Here is a 23,540-nt window from a genome sequence, read left to right as displayed (position 1 = left end):
ACAGTTTCTTAAGTGATTTTACCAAATATTTCAATCATCAAAAATATTTCAATCCTCAATTAATCAATCATTACATTTCCTCAGTAAATTACATAAGAAAGATAAAACATAAAGCACTAATCTGAGAGAAAACGTTTAATTCTATAATTTTTATAATAAAAATACCAATTTTGGACTGCTACAGTACCGGTCAAAATTTGGAAACATTACGATTTTTTTTAATGTTTTTGAAACAAGTAAAAATGCTCACCAAGACTGTATTTATTTGATCAAAAATACAATAAAAACAGTAATATTGTGAAATTATTACAATTTAAAACACATGGCAAAGCTTTAGTTTAGCATCATTACTCCAGTCTTTCGTGTCACATGATCTTTCAGAAGTTATTCTAATATGCTGTTTTAGTGTTTAAGAAATTTCTCTTATTATCAGTCGAAAACAGTTGTTGCTGCCTATTTGTGTGTGTGTGTGTGTGTGTGTGTGTGTGACCACTACCATTCAAAGGTTTAGGGTAAGTAATATTTATTAAAAGTAATACTAATACTTGTATTTGGCAAGCCACATTAAAAATCACAGTAAAGACTTTTATATTGTTACAAAAGATTTATATTCCGAATAAATGCTGTTTTTTTACCTTTCTATTCATCAAAGAATCCAGAAAAAAATGTATCAAGGTTTCCACAAAAATATTAAGCTGCAAAAATTGATATTAATAATTAAGCACCAATAATACTTGTGCATATTAGAATGATTTCTGAAGGATCGTGTGACACTGAAGACTGGAGTAATGATGCCGAAGATCCAGCTTTGATCATAAATTACGTTTTAAATTATATTAAAACAAAAACCAGTTATATTAAATTGTAATAGTATTTCACAATATTACTGTGTGATCAAATAAATACAGCCTTGGTGAGCATTTTTGACTTCTTTCAAAAACAATAAACAATCTTATACACATTTTTATCAATCAATGACTCATCAAAAAAGTGAAAAACTGCTACATAAAAACTGGGGATTTTTTTTTATGCACGCACGTGATCATGGAGAGTGTCAACGAGTGTTGTATACTATAAATCAGTGCTATATATGGAATGAGTGGGTATAAACTGGAATTAAATGTACCAACACTACAAAACTAAAATAGCTGAAACCCAAGTTACAAAGCAAATCAACATGAAACGTCATTCATAACCCATTTTACTTCAGTAATCAGTACTAATAGTGACGCTTGGCTTAGCCAACAGTGTAAACGCACTGCTGAATTACTCGTAGCTCCTCTTCACACGTCAGCCTCTTTTCTCCAGCTGTAAGATTTATCCCTTCACTTCTATCCCTGAAGTGCTCCATCCCTCCCGATTTCTCTTTCTCTCTCTAAGCGGTTTTATGGCTGCGTGTGAGCTGTGCGGAGAGCATTAGATGTCCGTGAAGCTGTGAACACCATGTTACCGAGAGGAGGAGGAAAGAAATATGAACACCTGATAACCGCCAGCCTTCCAGGAATCATTCCCATCTTAAACTTAGTCAACCTTTTCCGTTCAGATTCTCTTTCACTCTCTCCAGCAGGATCAGATGTGGAGGGACTGACAGGAACTTTGTGAAATGCAAATAAGAAAAGGGATTAAATATATAGACGTCATATTACAATGTGTAAATATCTCACGGGTGTGTACAGGTTGTGACGGCATTGGTGCTACATCACAAGCAGGAGCTGTCGTGTTAAAGGTGGATGTTGAAACCAAGCTGAAGAATAATGTGCATTGTTTTATCATCCGCCAGACAAGAAGCTTAAGAAGAGAAATGAACCTGTCCTCAACAGAACAGTGTGTGGATCAAACATTATGCACTGAAGTTAAATACTAAGAGCAGTAGTTATGCTCACCTTAACAAACACCAATGACAATTGGTTCATAAATTAGAAGCTAATTTGTTTGACCTTGTGACCTTCCAGGGGTCGTGTTCATGAAGACCTGGATTGTCAATGCAGGTAATTACTATACTAACAAGTGTGTGTGTGTGTGTGTGTGTGTGTGGCTCTCTGCGTGTAGCTTGTCCATGAATTAACACCATCTGTCCTGAAATATTCATGAGGTTTCACTCGTACATATGGATTAGTCCGTCTTTAAATATATGATCATCTCTCTCCATGTATCCTGAGGTGTCCTCGAAGGAAGGAAAAATCACAAACGAGATATCCATAATGTCTCAATTGATCCTCCCAGACAGCAATGTGATAAAATAGACATTGAGAATATGTAGGGTGGGACAATATTTTCAGGTAATTTCTGTAATATTATGTTTAAACCGACCCAAACACAAAGGACTCACAATAGGAAAGAGCGTATGATTGTCTCGTGATATGGCGAATGACAACGGTTGCTAAGACAGGATTGGTCAATAATGGTTTATGGTGGGGTTTCGGGCCAATTTATCAGATTCTGATTGCTGGATCATTAAAGGGAAAGTTCACCAAAAAAATTATCCCAAAATTGACTCACCCTCAAGCCATCCTATAGGTGTATATGACTTTCTTCTTTCAGCCGAACACAATCAGCACTTCCAAGCAAAAATAGCACATCCATCCATCATAAAAGTAATCCATATAGCTCCAGGGGGTTAATAAAGGCTTTATAGTTATAGTTAATAAGTAATAAGTACATTAGTCGAGTTCTGGCGGATGAGTGACCTCTGACCCCGACGCATGATCTAGGATGTAGGAGTAACGTAAGCTTCAAACAAATAGGCAACAAACTCAAGCATCTCCCACATTTTTCTTAAAAAAATTCTCGTTTTAGACTTCTAATTCATTAATGTTTTGTTTTACTCTATCCTCTGCGCTTCTGCGTTCGTCAATACGTCATGCGTCGGGTCAGAGGTCACTCTTCCACCGGGACTCGCGTACGGCCGTTACCGGAAGCCAGGGATTATTGTTTATAAAAGTTATAAATATGATTATTTTTCTTACAAAAACGCATCAGAAGGCGTTTCTTAACCCCCTGGAGCCGTATGGGTTACTTTTATGATGGATGGATGCACTATTTGGGCTATTCAAGTTACTATTCACTCCCATTTTAAAGCTTGGAAGAAGAAAGTCATATACCTAGGATGGCTTGGGGGCGAGTAAATAATGGGATAATTTTCATTTTTGGGTGAACTATTATTCCTTTAAGGACAGGAAGATGCTTTTTCACCTTTAACATCACACATATGAGGGATTCAAGATTGAACGAGGTGCTTAAGCTCTACTAATATCACTCACACACACCTTTATATCATGCTGAGGACATTCCTGCATTTTTACATAATCATTAACATTATTTAGCATGTCTACTAAGCCGTTTTCCTCGAGGGGACTGTTCTGCACAAAGACGGTGATATCAGCTTTTTCTATTCTGGTGGTGACATTTGGTCCCTAAAACGTAGTCAAACCTGACCCGAACAACACAGATCCATTATGTGACACATGAGCTGTATCATGGCGAGTCCACACAGCACAAACATCCCTCTCTCACAGATCATATTCACCGTGCAATCATACACTCTCTCTCTCTCTGTGTGTTGTGTGTGTGTGTGTGCTGAGCAGTTATGTAATCTCTGTGTTCATTTTACGTTCTCGCAAGTGTAGAACTCGCACAGCTTTCTCCTCTCTCTCTCTCCATCTTTCTCATCTTCTGTTGTCTCTCGCTCTATAAATACCTAAGCCAGAAACACACTCACTCCATCCCATCTGCACCTACAAGACTCTCACAAATAATAAACAAAACAAAGAGAAGGTGGGCAATGCATAGAAACAATGGTGCAAATGAATGATCATTATCTTTTTATATATTTGATAATGAGGATGTTCAACGAAGGACAAAAAGAGAAATAATGAGAGTGTGTTCGTGATTGGTGTTGTTCTGCATTAGCATCAGATCGGTCTGCTTTTCCCAGGCATGCACGTTGCTTTTTGTAAGTGCAGTATGACGACAATTCTAGGTCAAGAGTAAATATCCTTTTGAAGGCAGCTTTATGAATGCGTGCGGAACAATTGCTTGAGCAAATATACTCAGCATTAAGGGTGTGTTATCTGAAGCAAATCTCAACAATAAGAGCTTTGTGGAAGAGTATCTGGATGAGAACACGTGCCCCGCCCCTTTTCCATCACACGAGGATCCTTGCTGAAGAGCAAATGTACGTTTAAAATAACATCTGCTGTACCAAATCAGTATCGATTCAAACGAGCCACCCGTTCAGATACTATATAATGCAGAGATGAATCTGAATTGAATGCGAGTTAAAGGTGCATTGCGCAACTTTTCATGTTAAAAATACCTGTTTTTCTATCCTATACATGCTTAAAGAACTGCCTGATGGGCTGAATGAGCCCTTCTCTGCGCACTGAGATTGCCTCTATAATCCTGTACAGTAAAATATATAAGAGGGATTCGGGCTCGAATTTGAGACTGGGCGTGACGTCATGCGCGTTCACGCTCACCAGGCTATGTCTCGCAGGTTTGTGTATTCGCCGGCGCCTCCATACTCCGCATCAGCGAAGACAACTCGTGCGTCAAAGGTAGAAGATGGATTCAAAGAGACCGCCCTGTAGTCCATTCCAAACCCCAACGCAAACTCCACGTAAAGTAAAGAAAAGAAAAATTTTATCTAGTGCCACCAAAAGGTCCAAATTGGAGTCAGACAGGCGTCGGAGTAAGACGAGAGTCAACCTCGGGAAGGCTTTCAACAAATGGAGAGATCTCCGTTCTGCTCTTGGACTCAAACGGGATCCTCAGTTGGCTTTTTTCTTGATAAAACGGTAAGATATAGCCCAGTCTCTAATGTTTGATACGGCCAATCTATGTATGACAACAAATGACGATGCGTCAAATGTGTAATGCTTTAGCGTAAGCTAGATACATGTACAATCAGAATTGGTTTTACTACCATTGTTAGTGAACAGTTTCATAAACTAGGAATTGTGTTCGGAAGAATAGTACAACATGAAACATAAAACATATCCAATAAAAGATCCGTGTGGTCCATGAGCGTGCACAACTCTGGTTGCAGTTTCGCTTGTCGCCAGAGGGGGCGTAGTTCTGCAAAAACTCAGAGACTTGCGTTTTGCACCTTTAAATATGAACTGAACTGAGTTTAATGTTTGAATAAGATTCAGCACAGATTTGACTCAATTACAATTTCACACAGATTCAATTCAGATAAAAAATTCATATTCAATTAGAGATTTTTTTAAATGCTGATTCAATCTGCATTTAAAAAATCTCTAATTGAATATGAATCAAATCTGTATTGAATCTGTATGAAATTGTAATTTAATCAAATCTGTACTGAATAATAAGACTCAGTACAGATTTGACTCAATTACAATTTCATACAGATTCAATTCAGATTAAAAATGAATCGAATCTGCATATCAAAAATTCTAATTGAATATGAATCAAATCTCTATTGAATCTTTTTTGATTATAAATTAAATTAGAAGCTAATCTGAGCTCTGAAGTGGAACTGGAAGTGTATACAAACCTACTTAAATATGACTAAAATATCCTTATACCCTAAATCAAAACTGACTTTATAGGACTTTGAGGTCACAGCTCAGATAGTCACTAGTGAAGGGTTCATGACATGACGTTCTTGTGGTGCCATTAGCGTTCGTTTCCTGTCTCTCTAAAGTACACTCTCAGAAAAAAGGTACAAAAGCTGTCACTGTGGTGGTATACCTTTTCAAAGTGCCTATTAGTCCCTCAAAGGTACATTTTGGTACCAAAAATGTACATATTAGCACCTAAATGGTATACTAGAACCCTTCTGAAGTGTACTGTCCCAGTGACAGCTTTTGTACCTTTTTTTCTGAGAGTGCATGCACCAGCTTAGCAGCCTCCATTTGCATGAAAGGGAATGCTAATGCATTGCTCCCTCCAGGTATTACAGACCCCCCTGGTGCCAAACATGGATGAGAGGAGATTGAGAACAGAGCTGCCCAACTGGTGTCGGATCAAGAGAAGGAACAAACAGGGACATGCAAATGTGTGTGCACGTGTTCTCTCTTGGATCTGGTCTGCTTCCACCATATTGTGCCTGTTCTTCTGGTTTTCCCTATCCGAGTTCACATCTGTGTGTGTTCATTTATCTTTCACTTTAATTATAGGGAGGATAACAGCAGTGTGTGTGCAAACAGTGCGCAAACACATACACTCCTGCCAAGTGCTCTCAGAATGGTGAAATCTCTTTATATGTCGTCTGTTCGCATTGTGCATCATGTGTGTTCCACTCCACAATGGCTTTTCACAAGTCAGCTATCCATCACTCCACTGTTTTTCCTCCTATAGTTTTAGGTCTGACCACCAGGGGGCAACAGAGTCCCTTTTAGGGTCAGTGTGTCTTCAGAATCAATAACTAGAAGCATTTACAACAGTGAAAAGGCTGCAACACTTAAAAACACATCATTTGAACTGGACATGGTGGTTTTCTCAAACCAGATTTCAATTACATTCATGACATCCATCTTGATCTCTCTGATCTGGGATGCTTTAGCAAAGGATTTATGGGAAAAGCCTGAGTTTGGGGCTTTTAAAAGTTCTTCAAAAAGTTTTTCCAGCAAAGAAATGAGTAGTACTTCTGAAAAACGTTTAAAAGCATACACACCTCACATGACATTAAGACTCCTGGCCTACGAAATGTTTATTTCACATGAAGCGGTAGCCTCAGGAGACGGAGACACCATTTTGAGATCAAATGGCAAATGACTTTATCTCAGCAACCTGACTAATATCAGGCACTTTCACTCACATATAATATATTAATCATGGCTTACTGTGAATAGTGCATTTCTTCAATGACAATAACTGTAGTTTAAATGGCACCAGCAATGCCAAGGTCGTGGGTTTGATTCCAAGGGAATCCATGAACTGATATAATGTAAACCTGTAATGCAATTGAATTGCATTGGGTAAAAGCATCTGCCAAAATGCATGAATGTAAACATTTCTGTGACGTCGGTTGCAAGACTCTGGCGCAACACACTAAGTGCAAATTACTGGATGTCATTGAAACTTCGCCCTTTGATGGACGGCTTCTGTTAATGAGAAGGAATAATTGACTAAACAAATAAGCAAACCCCATTCTTTCAGCAGGGGTGCTGGAAATCATTATCACTTGCTAACTGAATCTATTCACGAAACGTATTTCTAGCGTCAGGACTCATTATTGCGTCTGAAGATCTATAAATAGACTCCTGTGAAAGCAATTATCCAGCAAACTGCAGGTATGAGGCTCGTGAGTGAGCCAATGGCTGGCCGGTGGGAAAAGCGAGAGGTGAGGTTACTCAAAGCCAGATCGTATGAACGACAGACTTGTTGGAACCAGGCACACGTGAGCCGGAATATTTGGCCGTGGACGTTTTTGAAAGGAATGACATTGAGGGCAGAGAAAATCAAACTATAACAAGCTACCCGGAGGGGAAATAGAGAGCGACGGCCAGTTGACAGCAGTCAGTAAACAAACATGATGGAATTCGGAATGTTGGTCGTGTTCCATCCTCCACCTGCTGCTCATTATGCATCCAACGCCTCAGAATGTTCAATATTCATCGAGATCGTGAATATTTAACGACTCCCTCATTTGATTCTTATTGATAAACATTTAACAGGTGATCGCTGGGGACGAGTACAAAGGACAATGAGAGATGAATCTGTCAGGTCGTTTAAGGAGTGTAATGGCGTGCTTTTCTTTTGATCCCCCCGCTGACGCTCTCAGGCTCTTTATGCCGGCTTTATTGCCAGGTGTATAGAAAGCAAGACAGACATGATAGACAGACAGACAGATGGGTGAGTAGATGGAAGAACAGACAGACGGATATACGGACAGACAGATTGATTGATTAATTGATAGAGAGAGCAATAGAATGGTAGACAGACAGACGAGAAGGACAGACGGATAGACGCATAGACAGAGAGGCGGATAGACATATTGATTGATAGAGAGAATGATAGAATGGTAGACAGACATATAGATAAACGGGTGATGGAAGGACAGATGGATAGACATATTGATTGATAGAGAGAACGATAGATAGAGAGATGGATGGATGGATAGATAAACGGGTGAGTAGATGGAAGGATAGACAGATAGAGATATAGATAGATAGATAGATAGATAGATAGATAGATAGATAGATAGATAGATAGATAGATAGATAGATAGATAGATAGATAGATAGATAGATAGATAGATAGATAGATAGATAGATAGATAGATAGATAGATAGATAGATAAACGGGGTGAGTAGATGGAAGGATAGATGGATAGACATATTGATTGATAGAGAGAATGATAGATAGATAGATAGATAGATAGATAGATAGATAGATAGATAGATAGATAGATAGATAGATAGATAGATAGATAGATAGATAGATAGATAGATAGATAGATAGATAGATAGAGAGAATGATAGATAGATAAACAGGTGAGATGGAAGGATAGACGGATACACATATTGATTGATAGAGAACGATAGAACGATAAAACGATAGATAGATAGATAGATAGATAGATAGATAGATAGATAGATAGATAGATAGATAGATAGATAGATAGATAGATAGATAGATAGATAGATAGATAGATAAACGGGTGAGTAGATGGAAGGATAGACGGATAGACATATTGATTGATAGAGAGAACGATAGAGAGAACGATAAATAGATAGATAGATAGATAGATAGATAGATAGATAGATAGATAGATAGATAGATAGATAGAACGACAGACAGACAGATAGATAGATAGACGGATAGACAGATAGAACGACAGACAGATAGATAGATAGATAGATAGATAGATAGATAGATAGATAGATAGATAGATAGATAGATAGATAGATAGATAGATAGATAGATAGATAGATAGATAGATAGATAGATAGAACGACAGACAGACAGATAGACAGACAGACAGATAGATAGATAGATAGATAGATAGATAGATAGATAGATAGATAGATAGATAGATAGATAGATAGATAGATAGATAGATAGATAGATAGATAGATAGATAGATAGATAGATAGAACGACAGACAGACAGATAGATAGATAGACAGATAGATAGACAGATAGAACGACAGACAGACAGATAGATAGATAGATAGATAGATAGATAGATAGATAGATAGATAGATAGATAGATAGATAGATAGATAGACAGACAGACAGACAGACAGACAGACAGACAGATAGATAGATAGATAGATAGATAGATAGATAGATAGATAGATAGATAGATAGATAGATAGATAGATAGATAGATAGATAGATAGATAGATAGATAGATAGATAGATAGATAGAGTTATACTGAGAAAGACAGATCAAGTTATAATGATAAAAGGACATGATGGAGGTATAGAGGAATGAAGGAATGAACAGACTCTCAAGACATGGCACTCATTCAGCACAATCTGTCCATCTCAACACATTGCCAGATTTTAACACACACACACACACGCAAACATGCACGAATCTCTTCTAACAATCTTATTTAAACACACACATGAAACTGACGAATTTCCAGACTGAGTTTTCTGCGTCATTTGTTATGGATGAATGTCCACTGCCTTTTGTGTATTGCTGAATGCAGTATTATTTTATTGAGGGTGTTTGTTTATCGGCTCATTAGCCTTCAGCTACACTCAGACTTCTGGAGATACAGTTCAACCGCAGCTGCAGCTGGATGATGCAATATACATAAATCCTGTGCATAACATATATGACGTACTATAAATAAACACAAACACACACACACATGCCTCCATCAACTTACAGAGAAAACACAACCTCACACAGTTTCTTTTCTCTTGCTCAGTGAAACACACACACACACACACACACAAGCACACACGACACACACCCTCTTTCCACTTAGCACAAAAATATCAAACATGAATAGTGAGTCACACACACACACACACACGCTCTCTCTCGTTCTGTCTTTAGCCCTCTGGAGAGGCTCTCTGCTCTCCGGAGAGGCAAGTGATTAAAAGATTTTTCCCTGTTTTTCCTTTCACAGCTCCTCAAAAGCTCAGCGCAAAACATGACAGGCCTTAACACACACGTGTGTTTGTGTGTGTGTGTGTGTGTTGGGGGGGATTGTGATGTCATTCCTCAATCATTATCTAGTTTTTGTCACTGTGTTTTTTTAGTTTAAATTTTTTTTTTAAATGCTACCTGGTTTTCTGTCTTTGCAGATTATTTTGTCTCCCATTACGCTCTTCCCATAATTCCACAGTTCCATTTTCTTAGCTAAAGTTCTCCAAAGCAGGAGAAGAAAATTGAGATGAGATGAGATGAGATGAGATGAGATGAGACAAAGTCCTTTTAGGCAAGTCATGCCACTCGGCCGCCATCTTGGCAACGCCTCCGGGCAGCTATTTCGGACTAACAAGACCAGGCTCCTATCTAAATGAATGGGTAGAGAGTCAGAACTGCAGTTTAACTGGACACCGGGACATAAAAACTGCATATATAGAAACAGCAGTAAAATATGATAAAAATCACTGAAAAAGTTTGATGACTTTGCCCCAAAATAAGGTTTAAAACGCCTTTTTCCCCACAGGTTATACTTTTACTACGCATGCGCAAGGGTTCTCGTCTCCGCTGTCGCAAACCTCAACTGTGCGCATGCGTCAGTGAAACCAGACGATAGGCTTACATGTTTCCCGGCTCGACTGTTGAAAGCAGACGATTGGCTTTCCAGCGGGAGGGGCGGGGCATGTGCATACAACCGCCATCTTTGGCATTAAAGGTTTTTCCTATATAGTTGTATTGAGGATTGAGGAAGTGGCATGTCTCATATATAAATAGTCTCTGGATGAGATGAGAGATATATGGGATGAAATGAGATGAGATGAGATAAGTGAGATAAGATTAGATGAGAGATATATGAGATGAGATGAGAGATATATGAGATGAGATGAGATGAGATGAGAGATATATGAGATGAGATGAGATGAGAGATATATGAGATGAGATGAGATGAGATGAGATGAGAGATATATGAGATGAGATGAGAGATATATGAGATGAGATGAGATGAGATGAGATGAGATGAGATGAGATGAGAGATATATGAGATGAGATGAGAGATATATGAGATGAGATGAGAGATATATGAGATGAGATGAGATGAGATGAGATGAGATGAGAGATATATGAGATGAGATGAGATGAGATGAGATGAGATGAGATGAGATGAGATGAGAGATATATGAGATGAGATGAGAGATATATGAGATGAGATGAGATGAGATGAGATGAGAGATATATGAGATGAGATGAGATGAGATGAGAGATATATGAGATGAGATGAGATTAGATGAGAGATATATGAGATGAGATGAGATGAGATGAGAGATATATGAGATGAGATGAGATGAGAGATATATGAGATGAGATGAGATGAGAGATATATGAGATGAGATGAGATGAGAGATATATGAGATGAGATGAGATGAGATGAGAGATATATGAGATGAGAGATATATGAGATGAGATGAGATGAGATGAGAGATATATGAGATGAGATGAGATTAGATGAGAGATATATGAGATGAGATGAGATGAGAGATATATGAGATGAGATGAGATGAGATGAGAGATATATGAGATGAGATGAGATTAGATGAGAGATATATGAGATGAGATTAGATGAGAGATATATGAGATGAGATTAGATGAGAGATATATGAGATGAGATGAGATGGTGCACAGGAAAGAGGAAAGTAAAAGGAAACGAGGAGAGGAGAATCTTTTATGCTGCTCGTATTGAACCAAGGAATGGTTGTATAACACGTTGCATGCATTAAAGCACACGTCCTGTGCATTCACACACACACACACACACACACATAACATGTAGCTGTATGACGAAAGGCTTTCATGTCTCCGTTACTCCCCGTGCTCCTCTCATCCTCAGTAAACCTGCTCTCACCTCAGTCTCACCTCTGAGTTTGCTCTCGCTCACACACACATTCTCCCGCTCTCCTCTACATGACCTTGACTGAAGTATCACTCCAGGGGGCTTCGCTCGCTCTCCTTCTCTCCGTCACTCTGTCATGCACATTTTGACATATTAATCCTGCTTCAAATACTTCAAATTGTCTGAGAGTCTGGAGACATTCCTCAGAGAAGAAATGAGACGAGTCGAGAAGAGAAAATGAGTGGTGGGATGAGGCGAGAAAAGGTGAGATAAGAAGAGAATAGACAAAAAAACTAGAGGTGAGGTTAGGCTAGACTACGTGATGAGAGATGAGGCAACATGAAAATGAGAAATGAGAGAAAAGATGAGAAAATGAGAGGTGAGGCAGAAAGTAGTCAAGCTGAAAACAACCGAGAAAAGAAAACAAGAAGAGGCAAGACTAGACAAGTCGAGTTGAGAAGTGATCAGAAGAGAAAAATAGAATAGAGGAAAGGAGAAAATGGAGATGAGATGAGAGAAAATGAGACATAAGGCTGAAAAGAAAAAATCAAACAATAGTTGAGGAAAGAAAAGACAGAAGAGACGAGAACAGAAGAGTAGGCATTATGAGATGTCAAAGTGATTGTCTGTTTTGTGATGCTAGCAGCTCTTTGTTTACATGACCCATGTTGTTCGGCGTAAAGAGCTGGTGGTGAGATCTCGCGCATACACACACACACACACACACACACACTACTACAACGGGAGCTAATTACAGCCATTCTGTGAGGGCACCTGAAATAGAGTCTCTGCTCCTCAAATAGCCTCACGTTCGGCTTGTGGCATTGAACGAGACAGAACAGAAGAGACGAGAACAGAAGAGACGAGAACAGAAGAGACGAGAAGAGAAGAGAAGAGACGAGAACAGAAGAGAAGAGACGAGAAGAGAAGAGAAGAGAAGAGAAGAGAAGAGAAGAGAAGAGAAGAGAAGAGAACAGAAGAGAAGAGAAGAGAAGAGAAGAGAAGAGAAGAGAACAGAAGAGAAGAGAAGAGAAGAGAAGAGAAGAGAAGAGAAGAGAAGAGAACAGAAGAGAAGAGAAGAGAAGAGAAGAGAAGAGAACAGAAGAGAAGAGAAGAGAAGAGAAGAGAAGAGAACAGAAGAGAAGAGAAGAGAAGAGAAGAGAAGAGAAGAGAAGAGAACAGAAGAGAAGAGAAGAGAAGAGAAGAGAAGAGAAGAGAAGAGAACAGAAGAGAAGAGAAGAGAAGAGAAGAGAAGAGAACAGAAGAGAAGAGAAGAGAAGAGAAGAGAAGAGAAGAGAAGAGAAGAGAACAGAAGAGAAGAGAAGAGAAGAGAAGAGAAGAGAAGAGAAGAGAAGAGAAGAGAAGAGAAGAGACGAGAACAGAAGAGAAGAGAAGAGAAGAGACGAGAAGAGAAGAGAAGAGAAGAGAAGAGAAGAGAAGAGAAGAGACGAGAACAGAAGAGAAGAGAAGAGAAGAGAAGAGAAGAGAAGAGAAGAGAAGAGAAGAGAAGAGAAGAGAAGAGAAACAGGGGATGAAGCGTCTTCCATCCCTCTCTGAATGCCAAGTGAGTCTGGACCAAACTCAAGTCCACTCTGCTGGAGTGCTGCGATCCCTATTTTAGACTGAATTAATACACTCGCTCTTGTCAAATGAAGGATTTCAGCTAAGACCATGCTTTTAGAGCTGGAGTAAAACCAAGAGGGTCATCTCCATTACTCTGCACAGGAGAAGCAACATCTACATCATAACCCCCCTATGAAGACGATCACCTGACTGCACATGCATCTACAGTTCTTCTAAATCACTCTGCATGCTTCAGTACTGACGGCTGACAAGAATATGACCTAAAATCTCCTCCGTCGTCTCGTTCAATGCCACGAGCCGAACGTGAGGCTATTTGAGGAGCAGAGACTCTATTTCAGGTGCCCTCACACAATGGCTGTAATTAGCTCCCGTTGTAGTAGTGTGTGTGTGTGTGTGTGCGCGAGATCTCACCACCAGCTCTTTACACCGAACAACATGGGTCATGTAAACAAAGAGCTGCTAGCATCACAAAACAGACAATCACTTTCACATCTCATAATGCCTACTCTTCATGTCATCTTACTGGGGTGGTTTTCCTGCTAATGAAAATGGAGTACGATCACACACACGCATTGTCCTCTCTCTCTTTCAGCTATCCATTTAAATTACACCCATCCAAACAGACTCAAGCATTAGTGTGGACTCGCAGGAGTCGTTCTGTCTCGATCCTGCCAACTGCATCTCGTCCAAACACAAGCGGGACACACCCAGGGCAGCAAGACGGGCCAGATGCCGGCAATAAGACTTCAAGACAAATACCACAGATATCGAGGAGCAAATGCCCACTACTACTGAATTGCTTGAAATATGATTGGAATCACTTTAAAAAAGGAAAATACAGTTAAGTCCAACATGTACTGTAACAAGTCTTTCATATGCGCAACATAAAATTATAATGAGAACATTAGAAGTGTGTGCTTGAGACATGGCTTTTAATGGTGAGACTTTTGCTTTTTTAATCAGGCTCTCAAAAATTATATAAAAATTTGATTTAGATTTATCAGCCAATATATCGGTTATCTGCTTTCAATTATAAAGAATTATTGGTTATCGGTATCGGACAAAATCGGTGCATGCTATACTTAGTTTGAATGCAAAGTAAGTCACTTTTGACAAAAGCATCTGCCAAATGCATAAATGTAGAAATTGCATTTACATTTCTGAATGACGCGATTACAGTAAATATATATATACATCATATTTGGTGTTGCATGCAAGTGATTAAAGCCAGTAAAGGAAATAAAATTACCTAAAAAAAATGGCATTTACCCATACATAAAATAGGTTAACCATAACTTTTTGGATTCATAGTGCTCAGGAAAATTAGCCAAATTGGCAAATTCTCCAAATTGTTTTTTGACCACATATAATCTGCATTCCAGTTGATTTGGGTGCGAAAAAAATGATCACTGATGAGACGTGTGCATACTATTTTGCACACTTCTCCCTAATCTACACCATTTTGTATTATAAATGGTGAGAGAAATGTGCATGTACAATTCATTTTAAAAAACACCTCCTCTAACTGGAAAAGTGTCCAATTTGAGAATTTATACATTGTATGGCAGAGTACATAGTGTGTACAGTAAGTGCATCGTACATCATTTGGGACACAATAAAATCTTTGTATCTTCCGCGCAAGATAAATCAAGTTGATGTTTTCAATCAGAGATGATGTTATACACAACCAACCAAATGGCGTTTAGCTTTCATGCTGTTGTACACTTTAATTTCGCTTGGCATGCACTGCTTTTACTGCTGACCTATTGACTCTGCAGCATTTGAGGTTTTAGGATGATAGCTGCAGAAAATAATTTTGACTCATTCCACAGCTAAAAAAACAAGTTAAAGCACTTGAAATTGAAGTACAGAAGCAAGCACTTTGAGGGTCTAAAAGTAGATATGCGAAGCTCATAGTTTTGTTAAAAGCATTTAAAAAGAACTTGAAAATCATTGTCTATCGAAATCATCCTTTTTGTGACTAAACTTCTGGTAACATAATTCCTGTGCAGTTTGCTTTTGGTATTATTGCACAACGGTATCATAAGAAAATGACAGGGATTAAAAACTTCACATGTTCATAATAATATAAGAGTTATAACTTGCTAACTCGAGACTAACGTGAGAGGATAACTTACTAACCTATATTCTAAACGTCTAAATGTTCATTTTCATTGTAAGTGCCTTCCTGTAACCATGAAACCAAACAATTACCAATTATATTCTGTGGTAAGCAACTGCAAATGCTGTCGGCAGATAAGGTAGATATCAAGCAACAATGTTGTTCTGCAAAGTCAGACCTCTCTTTCTCCTCCTTTCTCTCTCGCATGCTCTCGTTTCCCTTGCTTGCTAATCACTTTGATGACTCTTACATCATAGATCGCTGTAAATTACCTTAATGGCCAGCAGTGCCACTGATTTGTGAAACAATAAATATTGCTTCAGAAGATATGATTTCTCGCAGTCACCCCGGAAAATATTTGTCATCGTGCACTGGGAGAGTTCAGGCCACTGTTTTGATTCAGTCCGACCACGGGGGTCATAATTAGCATTAATCAATAAGACAGACGGACCTTTAATCGCTCATCAGCCTGCCTTATCTGATAGCCATGTTTTCCGGCATTTTAAAGGAGACAAATTATGAACAATAATTACATTAAAGCTGCACTTAAAATTCTCGAATTAAAAAAAATCACTGTCCTTCAATGGACCACTTGTGTGTTGCCATCACGACAACCGGAATAGAAAATGTAAAACTTGCTCAGTCATAAGGTCACATAGTTCTCTCTGTTTGTGCCGAGCATCTGTGGCAATAATTGAATTTTACTGCGGAAGAATGTGCCTCAAGAAGAATGAAAATGAGCCACGGGGCCTTCGCACTTCATTCAAGGTCACGTCCACACTCCCATTTGCCAATAAAATCAATCGCGTGAAAGAGAACGCAACATATCATTTCTAAAGAATGGTGAGCGGCCACATTTTAACTTCAATGCACACGGACATATTCATTAGCTGACAATTTTGGCATCTAATATTCATTATGATGAAGAGGCTCAAATTCACAATCAATTTCCTGTTTCTCATAAGAGCATGGTAAGATCCAACAGAGCTTAAAATCAATGCTCGTCCCTCTCACCTCTATATAATAGCTCGGTACTGGTTTACAATTACTCTCCCTTGTCGTCCGAGCTCAGGTACTGTGAGTAATACTCTGAGGAACGACGGGCCAGAGGAGCGACTCTCAAAGGGTTCTGTGACCATCTTCGACTTGGCTTTTCAAAGGTTTTTAAAAGCTCTTGAAGCTGGAAGTAATACATTTGTGGTGGAACAATGGCTCTGTAGCTCTTTGGATGGTGTTGAGACAGAATTATGACTATCTGTGTTTCGATCGCGCACGACTTTTTTTAAGTGAACAAATCATTCGACCCAACCTTCCTTCATAAAGTGCGTGACTGCTTCGGTGACTTTATCCTGACTTCTTCAGAAACTGTAGAACAAGCAATTTCGGCAGAATGTGCACATATTTCATTGGTTGAACCTACTAAACGAATACGAGAATCTAAGCATGAATATACATGTAGCTTCGTGAACAAACTGTCTTTCGTTCAGTCCAAAACAAGTTCAATAGGTATGCAAATAGCAATTTCTGAAAATGTAAAAAATGACTGATGAGCATGCACAATTAAAACAGCGCTAATTGCCAGTAGCCTATTGGGAATGCATTGCTTTGGCGTACAACTAGTTTGCTCAACACTGTTAAAGGACATTATAATACAATTATCACATAACTCATAATTCATTTAAGCAGTCTATTGTTGTCTTTTGTCTATGAATAGATAAAAAGCCAAGCTCAGAAGTCTCATTCAATGATTGAAGCAGTTTGACATTGTTTGTCTTTGCAGATTTGTAGACATGGCAGATTTACTCATTCATATTATAATAAGATGTTTTGGTTGTGAACAATTCGGTAGGGTTCGGCTTCAGCAGTCAGGCCCTGCTAGTAGATGCTATAACTACACCATTATTCGGTCAAAAGGCATGTTTATCAATTGACGTCTATTAAAAATGTGCAATGTACAGGGGTTGGACAATGAAACACCTGGTTTTAGACCACAATAATGTATATTAGTATAGTGTAAGGCCTCCTTTTGCAGCCAGTACAGCATCAGTTCATCTTGGGAATGACAGACACAAGTCCTTCACAGCGGCCAGAGGGATTATGAGCCGTTCCTCTTCCAGAACAGTGTCCGTTTTTTGGCTCGCTCCTCCAAAATACCCCAACGTTGCTCAAAAATATTCAGATCTGGTGACTGTGCAGGCCATGGGAGATGTTCAACTTCACTTTCATGTTCATCAAACCATTCTTTCACCATCTTGCTGTGTGTATTGGTGTATTATCATGCTGATACACGGCCCCACCTTCAGGGTACAATGATTGGACCATTAGATGCACACGGTCCTCCAGAATGGTTCGCTAGTCCTTGTCAGTGACGCATCCATCAAGTACAGTAGAGAAAGCCATGATATTGAAGCCCAAACCATCACTGATTCATCCCGCGCTTCACTCTGGACAGCAACAGTCCGGGTTCAGCCTCTTTGGGGTTTCTCACTCCATAACTCTCATGAATGTGAGAAAGACGGACTCATCAGAGAACAATACATGTTTCACATTGTTCAGATTTGCACTGTTGGCACCATTGAAACTGACATTTGGCATTGGCACGAGTGACTACAGATTTGGCTATAGCAGCTCGACCATGAATATTGACTCAGTGAAGCTTTTGACAAACAGTTTTGGTGGAAACAGGAGAATCGAGGTGTGTATTTATTTCAGTTGTGGTTTTATGTTTTTTGGATACAGTCTGGGTTACATCCCTCTCAGACAGCTTCCTCTTGTGTCGTCAGTTACTCCTGTTGGATGTGGTTCGTCCTACGTGGTGGTTTGCCAACATTACCCAGTATAGCATAGCTCTCGATACACCACAAAGACTTGCTGTCCTGGTCACAGATGAGCCAGCGAGACACACACCAAAATTAGGTCCTCTTTTTACCTCTTATGCGTCTCCCGTTATGTTGTGTGGATTGATATATTGAAAGTGCTGTGCTATTGCTCTGCTAATTCAACCTTCACACTCGGCTCTTACTGATGCAATGTAAAATCAGAGAAGATTGGCCAGGCCGCGCATATACAGGCGGGAGTCCTCCAACACTATATTGGCCAGTGTTTCAGTTTCATTGTCCAACCCCTATAAGCAACATTTAAATTGCTTTCATTAAATGTTTCACCAGTACCAGATCTTTTTGGAGGGTTCTTAACAAAATCAAATGGATTTTTCCATGTCTCTTCCATGACGTTTACAGCTCAGGTGATTGTGTGCTCATAAAGCAAAGATGGCAGCGTCCAGATCAATCTGACATTAAACTGAATGTCAACGCAAACTCATTGATGCAACAACCTACTAAAAACATCGGAAATAAAATCAAAAGAATCAAACCAAAATCCACAATACAACTACATATTGAGCATATCCGAGGACTTAACATCTGTATTGTTGATTTGACACTGCAGTCGCGCAAGATTTAAATACAGCTGTTCATCAAGAAAAGTCTATGGAGGTGAAGACAATTTGTCTATTTTTATTTCATTTTCTGTTTGTCTGTGTCTCTCCATCGCTCTCTCTCTCTTTTAGATCAACAGGATTGCATGAATAATACATGAACTGTCAATCATTCCAGCACATTATACCCCTCCTGTCATCTTCTGTGCCTCTGTGACACATCCATATTTACACACATACACTTTTTTTCACCGTTTGGTCCATTCCCTCACTTATCATCTGCAATCTGTCCACTCAATTTAATAACACACACACACACACAAACCTATCCAGCATGAGGGCCCAGTTGGACAAGATAAATGAAAACCAATTCCTGAACTTTTACATCTAGTCACCCAATCTTTAATATTTGGTCCATACTTGTGAGTGGCTCCATATATCAATGGCAGGAATCGATGAAACACAGACAGACGCAATAATCAATAATGGACCTGATTTTGTTTCTTCATTCCCTAAACTGTATTGATAAACCCCTATAGGAGCATGAATGAGTGCCAGGCACATACAAGAGGGTTGCTTAGTTTGAAGCTCCGATTAAATCACATTTGCATTGTCATCCGTATAAAAACGAGTCATTAAAGGAAGAGTAACAAGCATGAAAGGTAAATATGTCTCACAGAAACAGTAGGAGAGGGGGTGAGGCTCCAGATTGTGTTTAACATCTTTACAGTCTGTTAGTGATTAGGTATTCGTTCTTCAAAACAAGTCATCTCAAATACCAAATATCTTATTATCGCATTGGCGTTTTTAATCAAACCCAATTAGTAGGTCATTAACCCACAGTTGTAATCATTCATGGGATAACATTTGCAAAGACACCTCTTTATCAATTAACTCATAAAAATGACCTAGAAACACATCAACTGTAATAAAGTTTGTTCCACTTTGAAACGTGTGAAGAATTAAAGCGCACCGCTACACGAAATCACCTGCGAAAAACTTCATCAATTAACTCCATCAGTCACATCCAAATCAATTAAACCATCAACAAACACACTCCCCCAACATCTAGGCTTTCGGTTCCATGACTGAAAGTAAATCCCAAATGAGTGATTGCACCTGCGGATTGATGGTGGTTTGTTTGTGAAAGAATCAGTATTTTAAATGAATCTTATAAGTGAACGAATCGTTCTCGTTGCACGTGACCAATAGCATTAAAACACATTCTATGAAGGAGCATTTCATTGGTTGAACACACTGAAGCTCGCTCTCATAGATTGGTGCAGGTATGACGTCACTTTGTAGGGCAAAACGCAGAAGCGAGTTGCATTTTAGCACTTCCGGTTCCATCGTCCCCCAAATCAATGGGGTTTTTGAATAGGATTTTGGTTAAATGGCTGAAATAATATCTGGTGAACACAAGCTCAAGACACTTTCATGTTTTATTCTACGGCATGAAATACACCAATATTACCCCACTCATGATTTTTTTTTAGCTGTTACGTGTCTTGAAAAAGGCGGTTGCTAACAAGTGGCTAAATGAGACTACAGAGACTATTAAACGCCATCACGCCGAACCGTAAACTCAGTCCGCTTTTACAGCATCGGTATGCTTATAATTGTGCTCTTACAAACTATTCTAACTCAAATGTTCTGGGAAAATGTTTTTAGATTAAATCTGGAAGAGTTGTCGGAGGATTAGTGATTTAGCTTTTTACTTCTGGGGACTGCATTTAGGCTTCAAAATTCATGAAAGTTGTGTTCATCTGTGATAATTATCTTGATAGACAAAATTTGCAAGTATCATAAACATTTGTTGATCACAGAGCATGTTTTTAGCGATAATCCAAAAGGCTAAATCCTATTGGGTTTTTGTCGAGGGAACCAGCGTGATGCTAACTGCCGATTGGCCTACAAAGTGACGTCATACCTGCACTCTATTGGCTGTCGCGGGTGTCACGATGAAGAGTCGTGTTTCATATTTTCATGTTTAATATTTGCGATCGTGCGGGCTACGACGCAATCGGGAGCAGTAATCATAACGACATCACACAAATCAAACATAGCGTTAGTTCTGGCAGGTCACGTTAGTCAAGCTAACGCATCAGCTGACTCTCGGCTGATACACGTCTACCTATAGGAATACGACGCCTATCACTGTATACATATATAAGCTCCTCCAGTATTATCAGCAGCGATCGCGTTTCTCAGGAGCTAAATACCCTCCTCCCTCCCCAGCTCCACCTCTCTTTAGTCAGGATTTGGCATTCTGATTCCCCTTGAATCAGACTAATTTCTCGAATTATGTTGTACATTAAAATATTGACAACGATATCTGCAATACATTTATGTTATTCTGTTCTGTTTACCCTAAGGGGGGTTATTGCTGCTCTTGCCCAGAACAAAACCATACCGCCAATCATCTTTGACGATAGTGGTTCTGACCGAATTGATGATTTTTTGGATCGTTGGGGGTAGCAAATCTGGCCCAAAATTGGTCTTAAAATCTTCAATTGTTTGGCCAGCCTAAACAAGTCAGTGTTTTAACCTGAAGAGAAGCACTGAATAAGACACCTCTTTTGAAAACTAACTGGGACGTGATATTAAACTTATGATATTGAAAAGTCCTTATGATGCTTATGTAACCGGTTAGAGAGCGCAGTCGCGAGCGCGCCTCTTGAGATCAGGGGAGTGAGGTTTACACACACAGCTCTTACTGGCCTATGACAGTTTTACTGTCGGTTTACCAAGTTTCTTAGAAGATTTGTAAACAAGCGCAGTTTATTAAAACACAGCAAAACTGTCTCGCTCAAGTGAATGACTCAATGACACTCACAACAGACAAAGATATGTTTGTCTCCACCTACAGGCGTAAAGATGTAGAAAAGGTCACTGACTGAATCACTGAACAAATCTTTAATGGATTCAAAAGATTTGATTCACTGAGATGAATCAAAGTCTCAGCCACTAGCTACTACATGTTCTGCTAACCTTTTGGGGATGAGTAAAAAAAAGCAAAACCTGACTGAACCTTCTCATGGGGATTGTTGACAAATTGACTAAATGATGTCTTAATTAGACTTACATAACAGTAATTATGATAACCTTCAAGCAAATGCAGAACATTTCCTTTTACAGTAGGCTATGCTGTGTGATCCTGTTTAGTTATTTTAAGGAACCAGTTCACAACGTTCAAGCATCTTTATAAAGAACACTTTGCAAATGTTCATTATGTACCTATACAATTTCGTGTTTGTGGGATAAACAAGTAAATTTGAAGGTGCTGTGAAAAAAAAAAATCGAATTAAACACCTTTTATACACCAGAACCCATTTCAGAAGCGGGTTTGTCCTGATATTTGAGGGCTTATCCGTGCCCATCTCTCCTTTCCAAAGCCAGTTTCATTCACGCTACGGTTATCATCTTCTCACGGCCATTACCGCATATCAAACACCGTCTTTTGCTTTCTGGCTCTCGGTAGCAGCAGGTGTTGCTGGCGTAACCCGAACGCGCCCACTCTTAATTCCAGTCACCTCCGTGCCGGAGCCCCGAAGCGAATTCATTTACCGTGGGAGGGACACCGGGGGAAATTGTAGTGGACACCCAGCGAATTCACGGGGAATCACGCTACGGAAACACGTGGGAGAGCTGACACAAATAACAGCCCACGATACCCCAGCAAAACGCCCGCGGAATCATCACCCAAAAAAAAAAAAAATCACATTAACACAAAGATCCGCGCGCAGTGATGCGGATACCGGGGACGAGGCACCTGCTTTGACCTTGTGTTTTAGTCGTATGTCCTTCCTCAAGTCTCTTCATGTGAGGATCTACCAAGGACGAAGCGCACAACAAGTAGCTCTGATCAATCCTTCGATAAGAAAGCATGCACGCAACAAACAGACCTTCATGGGACCTCAAATCAAAGTTATATATCAAATACAGCATGCAACAGTAATCGCTGTCAACGCAAATGCCCTGAGAGCGCGTGACAATGTCAAACAGTCATTAGTGCGCGCGCTCTTGTATGTGTGCGCCTCGACAATGATGTAAAACAAGGGGGCAAAGAAGTGATGACCCCCGTGACAGGTGCCTACCATCTCCAACACCCTGGTGTGCCTCCACACCAGACCTGTCCGCGCCACAGGCACCAGTCCGAGGGGAGAAGATACTCCTACAAGTTTAATGGCAACAGAACCAAAAGCGCTCACCTTTGCTGTACTCCTGCTCCCTGTTCAGATACATGTCTGCAGATTGATGATGGACTCCTGGCTGGAGGATTTAAGTGCTTATTGTTACTCCACCGGGGGAAACTCTCGCGGTTCCGTGAGTGTTTATTGTGTCGTTGCTCGGCGGAGAGTCCTCCTCCTCCCAGAATTACGCGCGAGCAGGTTGTCTGCACACATCTACTTTCTCTCTCTCTCGCT

The 23,540-nt window shown here is 39.6% G+C and overlaps 1 protein-coding gene across 1 annotated transcript in view; it reads right to left on the bottom strand.

Annotated features, from left to right (window-relative positions):
* syt7a (synaptotagmin VIIa) overlaps positions 1 to 23,540 on the bottom strand; it is a 143,347-nt gene extending 119,807 nt beyond the window's left edge. The window contains exon 1 of the mRNA XM_056272636.1: positions 23,325 to 23,540. Coding sequence (XP_056128611.1) covers positions 23,325 to 23,358 — 34 coding nt within the window. The 5' untranslated portion in view covers positions 23,359 to 23,540. The remainder of the gene's footprint in view (positions 1 to 23,324) is intronic.

This window comes from Rhinichthys klamathensis, unplaced genomic scaffold, assembly GCF_029890125.1.
Source record: "Rhinichthys klamathensis goyatoka isolate OS25496 unplaced genomic scaffold, OSU_Roscu_1.1 h1tg000341l_1, whole genome shotgun sequence".
Classification (NCBI taxonomy): domain Eukaryota; kingdom Metazoa; phylum Chordata; class Actinopteri; order Cypriniformes; family Leuciscidae; genus Rhinichthys; species Rhinichthys klamathensis.
Note: the sequence above shows the minus strand (reverse complement) of the source record. Positions and strands in the feature narration are given on the sequence as shown.